General features: G+C 37.6%; 2 protein-coding genes and 1 long non-coding RNA gene across 11 annotated transcripts; 2 read left to right on the top strand and 1 right to left on the bottom strand.

The window, feature by feature from the left end:
• The first annotated feature begins 454 nt into the window (after positions 1–454).
• On the top strand, positions 455–880 carry LOC148700729 (uncharacterized). Its single transcript, XR_015971429.2, has 2 exons — positions 455–502; positions 604–880. It is a non-coding gene; the product is annotated as an uncharacterized LOC148700729 (long non-coding RNA).
• Positions 881–2,406: 1,526 nt separating this feature from the next.
• Positions 2,407–8,641, bottom strand: LOC103702245 (N-acylphosphatidylethanolamine synthase-like). Of its 2 annotated transcripts, none has more exons than XM_008784575.6 (5): positions 8,245–8,641; positions 6,037–6,164; positions 4,240–4,325; positions 4,042–4,122; positions 2,407–2,940 (listed from the first exon to the last, which is right to left on the bottom strand). In XM_008784575.6, the coding sequence occupies exons 1-5, from the start codon at positions 8,454–8,456 to the stop codon at positions 2,647–2,649; spliced, it is 801 nt and encodes a 266-aa protein (XP_008782797.3). In that variant the 5' UTR covers positions 8,457–8,641; the 3' UTR covers positions 2,407–2,646. The 2 variants fall into 2 exon arrangements, with proteins under 2 accessions (XP_008782797.3, XP_008782796.3); XM_008784574.6 differs by having other exon boundaries at positions 3,985–4,122; positions 8,245–8,634.
• Positions 8,642–9,982: 1,341 nt separating this feature from the next.
• Positions 9,983–17,924, top strand: LOC113462818 (organic cation/carnitine transporter 7-like). Of its 8 annotated transcripts, none has more exons than XM_088707434.2 (7): positions 9,983–10,369; positions 10,621–11,212; positions 14,566–14,803; positions 15,365–15,926; positions 16,030–16,232; positions 17,303–17,522; positions 17,617–17,924. In XM_088707434.2, the coding sequence occupies exons 2-7, from the start codon at positions 10,869–10,871 to the stop codon at positions 17,808–17,810; spliced, it is 1,761 nt and encodes a 586-aa protein (XP_088563560.1). In that variant the 5' UTR covers positions 9,983–10,369; positions 10,621–10,868; the 3' UTR covers positions 17,811–17,924. The 8 variants fall into 8 exon arrangements, with proteins under 8 accessions (XP_088563560.1, XP_088563559.1, XP_038983950.1 ...); XM_088707433.2 differs by having other exon boundaries at positions 10,526–11,212; XM_039128022.3 differs by having other exon boundaries at positions 9,984–10,369; positions 10,944–11,212.
• The last annotated feature ends 983 nt before the right edge of the window (positions 17,925–18,907 follow it).

Genomic DNA, 18,907 nt, shown 5'->3' with positions numbered 1-18,907 from the left:
GGCAGCAGGGACAGAAGAGGCAGGGGACAGGAGCTTCACCGATGCTTTCCTTGGGACGTACTGAACTTCCACAGAAGTGTGCGAAAATGGACGACACACACCTAGGAAAGGCTGAAGAAACTCATCTGTGCTTTAGAAATTTAGTAGGGCCCACTTGAATCAAACAATGGAGCAATATCCAACTAAAGAAAGATATAGGATATTACTCCATTACTTCAATCATTCATATACACTAAGACAAAAATCTTATCCATTTGTAGATAGAGCTTCGATAGCAGCTAGCTATGAAACTTCGCCCATTCAGACACCATCACAAACCTGACACCCAGGTCATCCACCTCATCAACCGTTAAAAAGCTGACTAAATATTCTACGGGACGCGGAATGCAATGCATTGGATGGCCATTCGTATATAAATGAGTTTGTTGGAACTTTGTGCTGTCGCCGCGTTCCACCTCGTTCAAGCGGAAGATCCAGCGTGTATGGATAAGAGATCCACCCTGTATGGATAAGAGGATCAAATCATTTTTTCTGAAAGCCATGGTCCACCTACTAAATTAGTTTTTTTTTCTTTTTTGTTTGAAACATTTTTATTTGCTTTAGATACGCGCATTAGATTCGCGCATATCTGCTAAAATTCTGAACATGATAAAGAGGACTGTGTGTGAACGGGTTCATGTCGAGCGGCAGATCATGTTCTAATGGATACGGGAAGAGGTTCGCTCTCTGAGTCATTCATTGCCAAATATGTTTGCTGGAGAACGCTAACCCGTCAAAGACAAATGGAAATGGTACGCATCCTTGTAGCTTTCATTTACGTTTCTTATTTTTTAAGAAACGGAGGAGACGCATTCAACAACTTTCTTTTCTTTTTGGACAATTCTATATTATTTTAGTGCTTTACACACCACAACCCTCTCGCCAATCGCACCAACCCAGCGAATAGCAACCGTTCATTTGGGCCTTGTAGAGAGCCATTAAGTAAGCAATCGAAAGTGATGGACAAGTATGATGTCGTGAATCACCAGAATGAAACAACTTAAATGAAGGCTGAAATTATGAGATTAAAAATTTTTCTATAAATAGTAAGCGTCAAATTTCTTTTTCCCTTTTGCAAAGTTTTTTTTTTCCTCTTAGATTCCATTGAATGCTTCCTTTTTCGACCACTTACGAACTTTTGCCGATCTCCTATATTATTTTTATTAAAAAAACGCTGAAAATGGTCATGTGGTCTAAAAATTGATGAGTTAAAAAGGTCCAAGTACATACGCATCATAAAGATATAAAAGCTTAGGTACATACTTCTTAAAAATCTGAAGGTATGAAACTAGTAGAATAGAGAAAGCATAAGGAATCATACATCAGAGTGTTAATGGGCCACGACCCAACGTCAGCATAGAGTTTAAAATATAGATGTCGATGGGCCGCACCAGCCCTACGCATGTCAACAAATTATAAGGGGCCTAACCTGATGACCTAACTAAAAACAATATAGAATTAGGCAAGGTAAACTTAAGCCCCAAGGAAATAAATAACAGCCAAGCCTAACTGAGTCTCAAGTACTTGTCATGTGGATCCAAACCTATGCAACTCTTAAAGTATGCTTTAGGATTTCAACCTATGCAACTCTTAAATCATGCTTTAGGATTTCAACCTATGCAGCTCTTAATTATGCTTTAGGATTTTGACTCATCGCTCCTTCAAATCTAACGATCCATAACCTTGTGTTTGGTTAGGGTCATGGGAGGAGAGGATGGATGGGCTTGGAAGCATGGATAACCTTCATCTACCGTTTGATTTAAAAAATCTTAGGAATGATGGATGAAAAGAAGAAATTGCCCATCCCTCCTAGCCTACTAATCTTAGCCTACTAATCTGCATCCTCCCAAAATGAAAAGATGCAAGAAAGGATGAATAGAGCATGTAAGAGGTGGGTTTCCACCTTGGCAAAATTACCCCTCATTAATTTTTTGACAAAACTCCTATACTTTTCGCTCTTTTTTATCAAAGGGTAGCTTGTTAAAAATGTTATACAAATATCATCCATCCTTCTCTGGTTCCTCCAAAACTAAACAAAAGATGGAATTATTCCCATCCATCTTTCCATATTTCACCACACAAGAGGATGGATAGGACCCATCTATCCTTCCTCTCCCTCATCCACCTCCAATCCATCCTTCATCCCAAACAGAGGGTAAGAGTAGTTGGGTCTTTAAAACTTGTTCGATTGGAGAATGGAGATGACGTTTATGCAACTGAAGCCATTGGCTGGCTCTGATATGCATTGCTTGCACTATAATCTTTATAAATCAAAGAGAAGGCCATGCAATTTATGCAGCTATATAACAACTTACAAATTATCTCACATTCAAGACTGTAATCATGCAGCTAAATATCCACCAATAATTGGAAAGGGATGAGAATGGTTTGTTTTTATTTTCCAGTAACTTCAATAACTATGAATCGCTAGATAGTCTAACAAATAACGTGTTACTCGTCAGGGAAAAAATATTAGGGCTTTTTCATGAGGCCCGTGAAGCAAAGAACTTAAAAAATAAAATATATGCAAGAAAGGAAGCATGCCCCTAAAATTTCCATGCCATGCAAGTTATAACCTCAATCCGTCAGATGAAAATGTGCATTAAATCATCCCTTAAATCTTTTGAGGGTTGCACCAAAGATACGCAATCTCTCCATGACTGTTCGAATCTGATCCGAAATGTTAATGTAGAGCCATTTTTGAGCTGCCTCGTCAAGTCCATCCGGGGTAGTGTTGGGCCACCCTAGACTATGAATACATGATTCCCGAGATACTGTTTTAGCCGTCTGCTTCAAGCTTTGGAGATCAAATTCAATTGGTTCACCAATAATGATTTTGATGTCCTTCTTGCAAAGAGGGACTACTGGTCTTCTTCCAAAGAAAAATTTCTCAGGCATCACCTGAAAGCCCCAAAAAAGAATAAACAAAACAACATAAGAAAGAAATAGAGAATTACGTGAGAAACAGTCAATCTCTGTCTACTGTTCTGATCAGCTTTTGAGACCAAAAAAGTGAGGTTGCATGGAAGAGAAACTGCAGTATAATGGGCCATACTGTAGAAATGTTAGCATAATGCCATGGACAAAAAGTCTGCTTGCCACCTTGGCCAAGTAACGGTGACCAAGAGCAAGCGACCAACACCAGTAGAGCCTTTGACAGGGTAATTACCATATCAGGAATTTCTCTTATCAATGCCCTGTATAATTAAATCTTTATAGCAAATATGAACCTAAATCTTCTATTTAGGATGGTTTATCTGTTTCTGAATCTCTCAGTAATCTTGATCCAATTAAATGCTTCCTTTCTCATGTCATATAGAATGTAAAACTTATAGTTAGAGTGGTGTATCTGTTTCTGAATCTCTCAGGAAACTTGCTCCTGCACACACTTCCTAGGCCTTTCCTCTTCTCCTCCTCCATTTTTGCTTTGCCTCTCTTTTCAGTTTCTTGGGAAATCCACTTCCTCACACCCACAGCCAAATCAGCTTCCATTTCAGGTAAATAAGACAAAACCTGATACTGATTATGCTACAAATTTCGTGTTTAAATTACATAGCAAATGCATTTAGTAACAAAAAAATACCAAATACCATCAGCATGTGTGTATGTGCACATGCATATGCGCGTGGGAGCAGGCGCATGTGTGCACATATGCATTGGTGTTTGTGTGTATTCTTTCCATGCATTGGAGGAAACAACCCGCATTTATAGATTCTCTAACAATTAAATAGTTGGAACCTGAGCATTCCAAATCAATGAGAAGTGAATTTACTGTCAGCTTATGAAGTTGTTATCAGGATAAACAATATACAGGATAACTTTCATCATATTTTGATGAAAATGATAATATATAAGACATCACATATTAGGTACAATTGGCATGAGAAACGTGTGACTGAAAGCAAAAATAAGGAAACTAGATGAATGAAGCACATATCCCGATACCTTTTCAAATCCACAGTGAACAATAGGCAAAACTATGGGGGTTACAGGTGCACGTACAATAAGACTTGCAGTTCCCCACTTCAAACGCCTTATGGGTGCATTTGCCTGTGAGACTTTTCCTTCTGGAAATGTGTGCAACTACTTGAAACGAAACAATGAGCTTTAGTGAAAATTGATAATAATTTCTAGTGATCATGTAAAAAGAAAAAGTTGACCACAAAGAAGCAGTCATCAGAGAGCATAAATAGGAACTACCCAGCCTCCACCACTCAGCACTTCAAGAGCTTCATCCAAATGTGCCTGATATATTCCACCACCCCTTGTTGTAGGTATGCATTTTCCTGTGAATTTAAATCTCTCAGAACAATGATCACAATATTAGTCAAAAAGGTATTCCATGGAAACTTGGATAAGAGCAAATAAATACAAAATGCAAGCAGCACATAATAAACTAGCAGGAGAAAAGAAGACGGGAAACAGATCAAATCTTGAAGAAAAGTCTATACTCTATAACCTTAGATTGAATTTACAGCCTATAAATAGTAAAAAACTAAACATAGAAAAATCAAACATAGCAGACTGTATATTAACTAAAGCTAATATGATCCTTCTTTTAGAAAAAGAATGATAATGACAATAGAGGAAAGAGCAAAAGCACAGAGAGCCTATATGCTGTTGAGAACGGTAGACCAGTAGACCAGCCCAGACAAGTAAATCTGCAACATCTAAGAATGGGAAGAGAGGCATGCTAGTAATCTTTACACATTTAAGTTTTTGAGGACATGGCATCCAGCTACAGCCACCTGAAAGTTCTTCTCAGACATATTTCAAAGATTCTAGAATGTACACTTGTTTATAAGTTAAGCATCATTTTGATGTACAAAATGCCACGTGCACATAAAATAGTCATGGTCAAGATGCCGCACAAGATTCTATTATGGCTGTTGAAAAGCATGAAATGAACAAAAGCATCTGAAAATCTAAAATTCACAACAATTTACAGAAACTCATCTGGAATTAGAATCACACAAAAATGTCATCCAATGATAAGACTAATTGATAGCCCATGTTCTCAACCAAGCACCTGAATCAGAAGCAATATCACCATTTGATAACATCCAGATTTTTAACTGCTGAAATAGCTAAAACAACCTATATCCTCTGAAGTACTATATCTGTGCACGCACACATATATTAACGCATAATAAAAACTAGGCATGCTGTTTTGTTAAAATTAACTTGATATTCCAGACAACATAATAATTACCAGAAAAAGGAATCTGCACTCTGGCATATAATTGGACAAAATCAGCATACCAATTCGCTAATTCCTGTTGGTAAACACCTGATACTCTGTCTTTTCACAATAAGAAAATGTGGTAAAGGTTTCGGGAAAGAGAAGAAGTCAATGGTACGCAGAGCAGATGCATGATGTGGGGTGATGATCTAATGGTTGGTATCTCTATGCATGTCCAAACTTTTGCAACTTTGATGGTATTTTCAGAGCAAAATGAGTATGTTCAGCCCATGACTTGCTTCTAGATTGAACTGTGAGTGACTTTAACTTTTCCGTCAAGTGTGACTGGGTCAGCAGAGTGTAATTCTGTTAGGAAACCACTTCAGGGGAGTCAATCTCCTCCCAGAAAGAGAAGTACAATATAGACAGTGTTTGCATGAGGATGAGGAGAACAACAATTTTCCCCCCTTAATCATTCACTTAACAGTAGTCATTACTTACATTCTTAGACAAAACTATACTTTTTCCCATCCCATATCAAGGATAATTAGAACTTTCTCAAATTAACATCAAATCTATCGTATTTCAACCTTTCAGCAAAAAAAAATAAGGATTTAGACCATGTTATCAGTCTCTTTCCCTTACAAGACACCAGCATGTGAACTAAAAACAACTTTAATACCTGGTTACCAACAACAACTCGGTTAGAACAAGGAAAGAATAATTTATCTGATACTGACTGCAAAAGACCAGGTTCCTATGCCACGTGCAGAAAAGCTAATAATAATATCTATAGGAAGCATAGGAAGTCTTACCAAGTCGAAAAATGTATGATAGAATTGCATTTTTGAAGCATATATCTTCTGCTGCTAGAACCCACCGAGCTAGTTTGGCATCCGTAGTTGGAAAACCCTTAAAACCCCACATAAGTGGGTCATCCAACCTGTTTTATGATGCACAACTTAAGCTTTTTCTTTGGAGGGCCACTTATCCCTATTAATTAAAGCAAGCTAGAATGAGCTTAAAGTAGATGGCCAATCAACAGAAGCAATACATTTACGTTTGCAAAATCAATGAAGACCAAACTAATACAACATGACCTAATTCATAAAAATACATCCAGAGAAAAAAAAAAAAAAAAACCTATTTGATGCATTTTATCTCCTAATCCAATCAGATATTACTCTATATGACAAACTGTTTGATGTAATGAAACACAGAGTCTCGGGCCCAACTGCTGAAGTATTCAAATCCCAACATCATGCCATGCACCAACATTCACTGTCAAATTGTTGGCAAATCCAGCTGCGGTGCTATCGCTTGCTTTTTTTTCTGAACAACTAATGTCTACTTGGTTAAAGCAAGACATTTGTACTTAAAATTGATAAATCAGAGTCCAATATTGATTTTTGCATTTTCATTCAAACAATTAAAAAACAAAAAGTAGCTTTTCATCGGTGAACTTAAAAGCTATTTAGATGCAGTAAACTGTAATAGCAGCTAGCAACTTGTACATTAAAAATCTTGAAAAAATAATAATAAACTGGACCAGAGATGTGCTTCCAAAGTGGTTGTAGTACCTAAGGTAAGGGGGTCCTACAGCCTAGTGTCCAATGAAACCTGCAAAAATGTTTATGTCGCCACCAACCGATGATTTAGATCTGAAGCTAACTATCATTCCAATCATGGTCAGTGCACAGTATAATATATCTTATAAATTGATACAAGATGAACCGCTTCGAGGTTCTTTGAAATTTAAATTTATTTGATGATTCAAAAGAAATATTTAAAAAACAAGAAATGAGTTAGAAAATGCATGAAAATGCAAACCTATTTCCAGTTGTTACCCAACATCTACAGATTAGCAACTCTGACATCACAAATTTGGCAATACCTATGGGCTTGCAAGAATCATGCATTTCCATGCGTGTTTTATGAATAAATGATCCTTTATTCTAAAGCAATAAAGGAAAGGCATATATTTTTTCTAAGTGTAAAAAGGATCCTTTTTCTTCCTTCTCCTATCTTAGTGATGGCGCATTCTCCCAAAGCAAGCAATTCCAACATCATCAGTCATCACCAAGCTTGATATCTCCTACGTTTTACCCTTCTATGCCCAAAGAAAAAGCTGGTTTTGATCTATAATTTTGTCAAAGAAAAAACACCTTATAACATCATTTATGATGTCACCAAGCTGGTTATGATCTATAATTTTATGCCCATTCAAGCTCACTCCCTACGACCTTCTCTGATGCTGATGGCATGTGTTTACACAAATGATCAATTTAACAGGTTCACCTTTTTCCTGCTCTCAGATCCCAAAATCACTACACAATATTCCGATAAATAAGTAAAGCAAAGCAATTAATTATAACGTTCTAACCATAACCATCACATATGTTGGCCATGTATTTTCATGATCATGGCTTCTCTCCAGAGTTTGAGGTCACCTCATGTAACTGGTAGTTAAAACATCAGCACCAGGTTATTTTGCCACTAATCCAAGTCTTCATGGCATACTCCAGGCATCGAAGACCTGGATAATCTTATTAGCGAGAAGGTTGCACTTATTTCTCTTCACTTTCAAAAAAAGTTATGGGTTACCAGCAATCTATTAATAATCCTCATGAAAACAGCTAACTAAAATTGCTAGTGTGATAGATTACAGAAACAGAAAATAACACCACTAAGTTGTTTCACGAAACAGGATGGACCAAAAGCAGATTCCCTGAAGCAACTTACTCTCAGTAGCATTGAATATAAATGAAGAATATTTAATATACGCAATTAAGCTAGGCAATTGAAATTCCTATCATTGATCAAGCACACGCGCCCAGATATTTTAGGTTTCCAGCTATTATTTACACTGCATTTGAGCTCAAAAAAAAAATTTGTTCTGATCAAAGATTGATGAAGTCAAGAAGTGACGAAGGATCAGAACACCGGCAATAAGAAAAGAAAAAAAGGAATAAAGAAACAGAGAAAAGAAAAGGGAGGGAATGGAAGGTCGATTAGCGACTCACGTGGACATGTGATTGCCGACGGTGATGAGGGGCCGGCCGGGGGGCCGGGAGCGGACGAGGCGGATTAGGGTTTCGGCGTTGTGGACGGAGGTGGAGTTGAGGAGGGAGGTGACGACCTTGGCGAAGGCCCCCACGGCCATGAAGACGAGCGCACGCGGGACCCCTCCCAGGTGGTCCGCTCTCCCCGCCGGCCCCATCGCCCCTCCTCCCATCCCGCATTCGATCTCTCGATAAACCCTATCGGTCTCCCAGAACGCGCGGGAGAAGGGAGGGCGCCGAAATCGTTTCCTCGGTCCTTCTTCGGCGCCGCCGGGAGGAAGAATGGGTGGAGACTGGAGAGGCGGCTGTGGAGTAAACGGTACGCGCTTCCTATTTTCCGCGATACTGTCAATAGCACGTGCAATGACCGTGATATGATGACAAGAAGGAACTTTTGGTTTATTGCACATTAGCTATAAAATGGATAGCAATTGGATATATATATATATATATATATATATATATATATATATATATATATATATATATATATATATATATATATATATATATATATATATATATATATATATATATATATATAACCAAGGAGTCCAAATATTATCTTTTGATTAATTTTTTTTGGATGATGTCCTAAGTTGTTCCATATACAACAACCACAGTTGAAAAAACTCTATATTATATCGGGATCGAGGGACTGACCCACTTTTGGTTCACTTGATCTAGTCCACCTGAAGTAATTGGCCATTGCAAACCACCATGCATGGTGGAAGCCTACAATTACATTCTAAGTGTCCAGAATTAAGAGCCCAATCCCACTAAATGCTACCTGTATATTCCATATGTTACATTAGTTTGTGTTATTTCATGTCCACTAGGTTGCAACTAGCTATCTAACAAATTACGCAAACTCAAGAAAGCTACGAAGCAACAATGGTATTGCCTCTTGCAGATAATATCATAAAATTCAATCAAAGCAAAATATATATAGATGGACTATACTCCTCTGGAGAAGAAAGAGTATGGGTCTCTAACCTGATTTCATGATAGATGAAGTACATGTAACGTTCCATGTTACCCTATCCCATTGCCTTGTCTTTGACCTCGAACGTTGGTCTGGACTGTTAGAATAATTTTAGGAATTATGTAACAACTTGCATCACTCATAATCTTTTTCTTTATCAGCACGATTTTGCGTCAACCTATATTAGTTTTTTTTGTTAGCATAATCTTGTTAGAGTGATTTGAGGATTGACATGACAACATGTATTAGCCTATATTATTTTCCATATATGGAGTATGTATATAAGTATATATAACTCCTGAGATGTATATATATATATATATATATATATATATATATATATATATATATATATATATATATATATATATATATATATATATATATATATATATATATATATATATATATATATATGTGTGAAGAACCTATATAACTCTTTCTCTCTCTTTTTTTGTTTTTTTTCTTCTTCTCTAAATATTTCAACACAGACTATGAGTACTGCCAAGATCCAGAAACTAGTTTAACTTGGACTCTTGGAGACCAAAAATTGCAATCCGGTCTTGCCTTTGCCTTAAGAAAGTCCTTGGCTTTCGTCCTAGATACTGTCCGAAATCCAGCCCAAAAGAAGCCCAATAACAGCCTAGTACACAGGCCTAGCCTGAGCCATCGATGGGCCTCTCTTTAATACGATGGGAGAGGCCAGGTTGAAATGGATACTCTACAACTCTGGTCCATCAGATTGTGAGCAACCGCTTTGTCTCGCTTTGACGAAACGAGAGAAAACGCCGACGCGCCGAGAGATCCGGCCGTAATGGGCAAGCTGTTAGTTTGACCTGGACGGGCGAACGATCGGCCAGCTCCATGTCTCTTCTCTCTCGACGACTCTCCATTTCCTGCGCCTCTGGATCTTTTTGGTCAACTCTGGGCGAAGATTCATTAATCGGATTCATCAATAGATTGCCTCCTTCGGTTCGTATCAATTTGAAAGAAGAAGAACGGATTCCGTAGCATCCTCGATTCATATCCTGTCTCCGTCTTCGATAACCGTCGCTGGGTTCAGCGCTGCCTTCCGGAAGGTCGGGAACGTAAGAACCGAAGGTTCGTTCCCTTCCTTCTCCCTTTCTTTCTTTGTTTCTTTCCCCCTCTCTTTTTTTCTTAATGATGTCAATTTTTTGCTTCTTTAATTGTAGTTCTTTTTGATTCTTTATCTGAAAAATTAACTAGACTTCTGAATAATCTCTTCTTCACCGGCAGGTGTATTGGTGGTTTATTATGCAGTTTGTTTTCATCACCTGTTTGTAAAATTTCCCCAGATCCATTTCTTGTCGTTATGGTTTGTCTTTTTTCAGTTTATCATCTTGTGACGCGCGCGCGCGCGAGAGAGAGTGGATTAGATCAAAAGCAAAACTCGATAGTCAATAGCGGCTTGAACATTTAATAGGAGGAAGGTGGATTAGGTCATGGTTAATGAGTTGAGGAAAAAGAATGCATAAAGGATTTTCAAGTGCTTGTTGATGCTTTTGGTGTGAACTATCCTACACGTGGGAAATTTTCTTTTTCTTTTTTTTTTTGTTTTTTGTTTTTGGAGTCCGTTTGTATGGTGGGAGAAAGGAGAACGAAGAAAAAATCGAGCAATGTTGTGTATGTTTATTTTTTTGGTTGGTTTTTGCAGATGGGAGATGGAACATCTACATATACCGTGGATGAGGCGCTGATGTTCTTGGGGTTTGGCAAGTTCCAAGCCCTTGTTCTGGCCTATTCTGGGATGGGATGGATTTCAGAAGCCATGGAAATGATGCTTCTTTCGTTTGTAGGACCAGCAGTTCAGTCAGAGTGGAATCTTTCTTCCCACCAGGAAAGCTTGATAACTAGTGTTGTTTTTGGTGGCATGTTGCTGGGTGCTTATTCTTGGGGTGTAGTTTCAGACAACTATGGTCGGAGGCAGGTCCTTCTCTTTTACCTTTAGATAGCTCATACCATGTTATGTGCAATTTCCCCATACCTGTACCACCTCTTTTCTTTGCATCTGAATCATGTCTGGTCTTGAAGAACATATTGGTCTTTGGTGTAATGCTGAATTCGCTATTTTTTCTTCAAAACTAAATAGACCACATAATTACAAACTTTGCAGAAATTTATTCTACAGCAATCACACTATAATCTATGTTTATAATTGTTATCAGATGTTGTAGCAATAGATGTCAGTTTATGTATTATAACATTTATATCAATGGTGTGAGTGCTTGTAAGGGCTTTTACTCAAACAAATAAAATAATGTGAGATGCTTCTTTGCCGATCTTTGATAGCAAAATCTGTTGAACACATGATTAGTTAATTTGATTTTTTCCCCTAATACCAATCTATTGAATGTCGCAATATAATGTTTTAATTATGCAAGATTTTTTCTTGCTCTTGCATGCACATTGCAGTTGTAATTGCACCATCTGGAAGCATTCCCTTTTTTCTTAATGGTAGTGAGCTTAATCTTCTTCTCCTCCATGCATCGGTTGGATACCTCCATATATTGGTAAAGATGGTGTACTACCAGAGTAACACCTTGAGTTGAAAATGCTTATGGAAATAGGGAATCTCTAGCTTATTCTTGCAGTCTCACTTTTTATGTTTTGGCTTTCTAACTCAGACATTCTTGGGAAATTAACAGTTAATATCCTTTGTCCCTAGACTCTTCTAGCAGAGGGCCATGATGGAGAGGTGGGGCTTGATGCCAACGACCACCATGCTCATTGGTACCTAAATATCCTAGATTTCAATCTCCCGCCTACCGATTTATCAGATGATCAATGTTTTTTAGTCAGCATTTGGTTGTTTTCTCTTTCTAGTACTGGGGAAGCAGAACTATTTTAGCTCATTGGGGAGCTTGATTCCACTATCATGCTGATGGGGTCCACTACAAATACCAAATTTCAAGCAAAGAGAGAGAGAGAGATGAAAGGCTATAACTGAGCAAAAAATGTGATATTTCCCATTAATTGAATTTAAGATGAGACAACCAAGATTTACAGAGGTCCTCACCGTGCTAGCGAATGATAGATTAGCAAATTTAGGTGTTTTGGGTCCAACAGGTTATCATACCAAAGAGAAAAAGAAAAAAAATCAGGTTTGATGTACAGGAGATGTAAACACTCAAGATCAGAAGTGAGAAAAAGAAAAAAACACAGGTTAGAAAAAATCGGTCGGTATAGGATGCATAAACACTTAAGAATAACATCCTACTGACTCTAGATGCCATTGACTCAATGTTGTCACTGAAGCAAGGCCGTTTAACTCTATTCCTATTCAAGAGAATGGTCGAAATGGCTCCTTTCATGGCTAGCATAATGTTTTTCATTCATAAACTTAGGCTTTAATTCTGTGAGGACTCTTATATTAGAGAAGAAGGTGATGGTTTCTTTCCTCTAACAAGTAATTAACCAAATTGGCAACTCCTGTAGTGATTCAATCTGTTAAAATCCTCTATAGAAGGTTAAATAAGTCATAAGCCAAAAAAAAAAAGAGGACTTAGAGTTGACTAAAATACTCAAAATCCTAACCAGACTTCATGCTCCCTAGATACCAAAAATGTTGCTGTTCAAACCTGACTAATTGACAAGAAAGTTGAAGATTCATTAAACGCAAATATACTTTATTTGAACTAATCATGGAAAAAGAAGTGTTTCAATCTACTCTTAGATATCCAATCTTGGAAACTCTGAAGACTATTATGTAATGTCGTTTTACTTTTGTCTTGGATGTTTTTGGTTCATTGAATGCAGAAGATAGGCAAATATTTTATATTAATCGAAGAAGATTAGGAATTGGATGAACTTCTTGTTGTGCACTGCTAGTAGTTTGGCCTTTGTTAGATGCTATCTTGATTGTTTTGGTGGAGAAGCAAGTGGCTGATTGAGAGTTTGAACCATTGAATAGATGACTTGGAGACAATGCATAGCCATTTGTATAGCTTCATTAAATTTGAGGCACAATAGTGCACTTATGTATTAGCAAAATTCTTACTTTTAGTGAATGGAGCCAAATGTCTCTGTGCGTGTCAGAAAGGGTATCCAACCTATGTTCAACTATCTCCATTTGCTCCTCCTAAGGGATATGCATGCTGAGCCAGGCACCATTGTAGATAGAGATGCAGTTCAGTTTTGAAGGACTTGGATGGTCATTTTTCTTGCTGAATAGATCTAGTGATGAAATAATGGTTGCCCTAAGTAGTCCTACAAAAGGGCTTTGTAGACAGAAAACCGAGTCTTCTTTCCAAGGTCTTATTCCCAAGAAAAAGATTGTTGAGTTTTGTCGGGTTTCGGGCATATGGTTTCCTAAATATATTCCTTGACACTTGGTGGTTCAAGCTTGATGAATTTTTAAACAGATTGTTTGTTGCCGGTATTAAAATTGTTGAGGAAGAGGTAGCTTCAACAGCAAGGCTAGTGAGCTAGTAAGTGAACTAATGCTTGCCCTTTAAGTTCCTGGTTTCTACAACCCACCATCATAGTAAAGCCAAGAACAATCTTCTTATGGCAACTAACTGTTATAAAATCCTAAAATCACAGTGTATGTCTTTTGATCGCCGTTGTTAAACCAAAAAAGAAAAAAAGTTAAGAATAAAGTAAAGACAAAGTAACTAATTGAAACATGACCAATGGTTCTTTGAAGCTGTACACATCAAAGTTCCTAAAAAGATTGGAATACAAGAGAAGTGGAATACAAGAGACTCATTTTTCTCTAAAGAAATAGCAAATCTATTGCCACTAATTGAAACAAGTATGTAAACAAGTTTGGGATTTGGATATACGGATTATATGAATGTGGTACTACTTGTTGAGTGGCTTTGGTCTGAAGTTTGGGATTTTATTTATCTTTTCCCACTCCATCAGATAGGTTTAGCGCGTGCCTGAAGAAAAAATGTTTATTGTAGAAAAAAATCAAAATTCTGCCAAGCTTTGTGCAAATAATTTCTGACTTTATTTTTTTAGCTCTAGTAATGTGATGCTTGCTTAAGGATTACTTCATTGTGCAAGTCTAATGTTTAATTATGTGAAATTCTTGCAGTTACAGCAGTTAAGGATAGCTCTACTCACTTTAATATTTTTTCTGTAAATCTAAGCCTGTTAAAGTCGGCCTGCCCATTTATTATGAATTTAGAAACCAAATGATACTTTTATAGACATATTGTGAAAGAGGAAATTCTAAAATCAAAATGTAATTAATTTGTCAGTGCTTTTTTTGCTATTTCACATTAACTGCAAATGTATCATGCTTTTGATAATTTTTTAACCTTTTTCAGGACGGGGTTCCTTTTTACAGCTGTAGTAACCACTGGAGCCGGATTTCTCAGTTCTTTCGCTCCCAATTATTTATCGTTAATTATTTTACGATTTATGGTCGGTATTGGACTGGGTGGTGGTCCTGTGCTTTGTTCTTGGTTTCTGGAGTTTGTTCCAGCTCCAAATAGAGGCTTTTGGATGGTCATCTTTCAAGCGTTTTGGACTGTTGGCACAATATTGGAGGCATCACTTGCATGGGTATGGCCAAATTTTCTTTATACTTTAATTTCCTTTTACACACTCTCCCTTGCAGTTTAATTTGTGCTGTAAGCACATTCTTTTACTGTTATTGGAGAAAATGCTAGGACCTGTGTGGGTTTGCAATTCTAAAACCATACACACTTGTGAACAAATGACATAGGATGTGAATCAGATTTGCACTCAATGTGCTCATTTCTTGACCTTTTCTGCTAATTGTTTCAACAACATCATTTAGGTTTAGTTATCAAATTTTGAATGCACTCGTTTTTTATCAATATAGATATAGGTTAGACTGAATTATTTCCTTAATCTTTTTGAATGCAATATGAATATACAATTTTGTATTTACAATAATCAGATCTGGAAAGATGAGTTTTCTCTACCACATGTAGCATCTGTGTTGTCTGGTGGTTATTTTCTCATGCCAAAGATCCTTCCATATGAGAAATTTGAAGTTATTTTGTTTTTAATGTTCAACTTATTCGTAGTTGTGCAACACCAAGAATGCAGTTTCAAGTGTAACATCTAGATGAATAACCGGTGTTTTCTGATTTGCAGGCTATAATGCCAAATTTTGGCTGGAGGTGGTTGCTAGCATTGTCTTCTTTACCATCATTTCTCCTGCTAGTATTTTATGCTGTCACACCTGAGTCACCAAGGTATCTCTGCATGAAAGGCCGAACAGTTGATGCAATGCATGTCTTGGAGAAGGTGGCCATACTGAACCATGTGTCGCTCCCTTCTGGCATGCTTATTTCTGATCACAAAATCGAACTTGATGAAATACCCAATCCTTCGGGCTTTGATCTTGATGAAAATCCCAGCCCTTCTGAAGTCACTGGTTTAGTTACAGTTATGAAGGAAAACTCCAATGAGGAGGATATGGATTCTAAAATAGGAGGCATCGGTGCATTTTTTAGGCTTCTATCACCAAAATTAATCAGATCAACTCTTCTTCTTTGGATGGTTTTCTTTGGGAATGCATTTTCATATTATGGCATTGTCTTGCTGACCTCTGAGTTAAGTAATGGAAATAGGATATGCACATCAAATGAGATGCAGTCAAGCCACTCAAATGGTGCCCGCCTCTACAAAGATGTATTCATCGCTAGCTTTGCTGGTAAGATTTGTTTCAGCGTATACTTTTTTTTGTTATATATTTTTGAAATATGTCAGCTTGCTTATCTGTCTGAGAGGTTTCTTTCTTTTTCATTTTTTCTCAGAGATTCCTGGACTTGTTTTATCAGCTGCAATGGTGGATAGGATTGGTCGCAAGCTTTCAATGTCTGCCATGCTTTTTATAAGTTGCATTTTCTTATTCCCACTGGCATTTCATCAGACAGAAGCATTAACAACAGCCCTTCTATTTGGTGCTCGAATCTGCATCTCAGGGAGCTTCACAGTCGTGTACGTCTATGCTCCAGAGGTTAGTATCAGGAATTCAGATCTATTTTATTCCATTGTTTCTTATGACAAACATGTATTGTAAGAAGCTTGTCATACTGTGGTTGTGATCCCACATAAAGATGAACTGCAAGACTGGATCCATAAATACAGTGATTTTGCACATTTTCAGAGAACATGTTTGGTTTGGCAAGTCAGGCAATCCATTTGTTGTATTTAACATAAATGATAACAAAAATACAGCTTCTTTGGTGTAGCCTAAAATGGGACTTAGTAGAGTATCATTGAGTGCATTTTGTTTGTCTTTTGATAATGTCACATATCTATCATGTGATTCTGTACCATTGCTCAACACTGTACAAAATATTTTTGCCATTTTGTGCAGGCTCCAAATGGACCTCAACATGTTAAGCGACACTAATTTTTTATAGCATTGTCAACTAAAAACATTGCTTTGTGATCTTTGATTCTCACAGTTCATGATTCATGCAATAAACACAGTTTTTTGTGTTGATCTGGATGATATATAATGCTCGTGACTAAATCCTTTTACACGTCAAGAATTAAATCAAAAAATTCATATTCTGCCTCTTTAATATGACACTGGCCCACCTTTTATTTGATTTGGGAGAAATTGGAAAAATCGAATGACTTATAAAGTACCTCAAAAAAAAAGGAACATGAATATGCTGCTCTGCTTCAGTTGCCACTTTTTTTGCATATTCAGCATGATTTGGTTTCCATTATATTGCCACCAAGCAACTCTTATTTTTTCTGGTCAAGTGAAAAAGAAAGCATCATTTGCCGGCATATTGCAGCTCCTAGGAATTCATCATCTAACTCCGGTAATCTAATTTTTTACCCTTTTCTTCTGCCTTGCTAATAGATCACCAGAAGCATCTACTTCTATTGACATATATACATTGCCAAAAAAAATTAATTGCTCTATTGTTGCATGACCATGGAAATTCACAGAATTTCATAAAGCTTCTGCTGCCGGGTGTTGTTACTTTGATCACTTGCCATATGCATTATTCTAGATACAAGACTTCTTGCGGGATCTGAATTGGCCTTGTGACTTTTTTCTGTCAGATATACCCAACCTCCGTCAGGACTACTGGCATAGGAACCGCAAGTTCGGTGGGAAGAATCGGTGGGGCTGTGTGTCCACTTGTGGCTGTCAGTCTGGTACATGCCTGCCATCAGACTCTGGCAATTATTTTATTTGAACTTGTAATATTCCTTTCAGGAATGGCCGTGTGTTTCTTCCCCTTTGAAACCAGTGGCCGCAGACTGAGTGATTCTTTGTCAGGTTGAGATTAGCAAACTGCTTCTAGCATCATTTCCTCATATTTGTATGAACTTTACTGTGTTTTCTATTTCCTTCATTCCTTGTGGTATATCAGTTTCAGGTGCCGTGATTTCTAATGATTTGTCTCATGGATGCTTTTTAAGTCATGAGTGGCTGCAGCATGGGTTCACAACCACAAGCCCAGAAAATATCACCAGCCAATATAATTATGACATCTCTGCAGCTTTCTACGAGAGTTTGTTTGTGAAGCTGGTTTTCTTAGATATTGTACCCGAGTCCTCATTGTAATAGACACTAGTACCACGACTCACTGGTGAAGGAAAGAATCATAACTCAAAGCATATTTTTATGTCACATGAAACAGTAACTCATGATTACTCTAGCAATCTCTCTTTGTGTTTATCCCTCGGTTTGTTAAAAGCATTTTGCATTCTTTTGTGTAATAGCAGGATTTCTGCAGCCTCAACCGTTTGCCATTCAAACCAGATGGATATTTTCTTATGCAAGTAGACAGCTTCACACCACTGCAACATGGTTATTATAAGGTTGGGTCCATGGTGATTGCGATGCTTCCCCACATCCTTGCATGTAAACTATTTGGCATGCGGTAGACCGATTACATGGTTTCAGGATCATGAGAATATACATGATGAGGGGCAACCAGTCAGCTGATTGTTAATGGTTAGAGCGAGCATAGCTAAAATTTTTCTGTTTGTATCAAAATCTGGCATACCGACTTGTTCCCTCTGTATTGACCATATGATACCAGCAAAGCACCAATACATTAACAAGTTTCAGTTTGGCGAATGAGCCAGAGTTGATCCGTACTAGCTCAAATTGGGTGCAACCACGTCCGTTGTAGAACTGGACCACCCGATTTCCGGCGGTATCATGTCTAAAAATGAGGAGCCAAACTCATCATCGATCTCAAGAGGATCGGGATTTCATCCGTTACGGTATTTTGTGCGCGCCCGCGAACTCCTCCCCGCAAGGGTCCTTGAAGCAATTATCGAGGTTCTAAGCCGCATTCTGGAAAGAGAGTCAACTAAGAGTGGACTTCTTATCCTAGTTATTATATAGCCTCGGGGACCTGGCCACCAGACAAATATAATCGAAGAGTACCTACTTACAGTAAATGATACAAACCTGCACAATGTAATAAATATTACCTCTTGAATTTATCCCATCACCCACAATATCCTACTTTTTCCGTGACAACCTACTAACCAGTCGGTTTTGAGTCTTTTGACGCTTTCTTACAGAAATACAACATGGCATCATCGGCACTGCAAAAGGGTGCCGCGTCATGTTAAATTTCGATAATCTCCTAAACAAATCAATTTTTTTAATATCTTCAGTATAATAATAGCCATCATGCTGTAAAT

Source organism: Phoenix dactylifera, chromosome 11 (assembly GCF_051530095.1).
Source record: "Phoenix dactylifera cultivar Ajwa chromosome 11, Ajwa_hap1_PhDact_Kaust_v1.1, whole genome shotgun sequence".
NCBI lineage: Eukaryota > Viridiplantae > Streptophyta > Magnoliopsida > Arecales > Arecaceae > Phoenix > Phoenix dactylifera.
The sequence above is the reverse complement of the archived record's forward strand: the minus strand, read 5'-3'. Positions and strand labels throughout refer to the sequence as shown.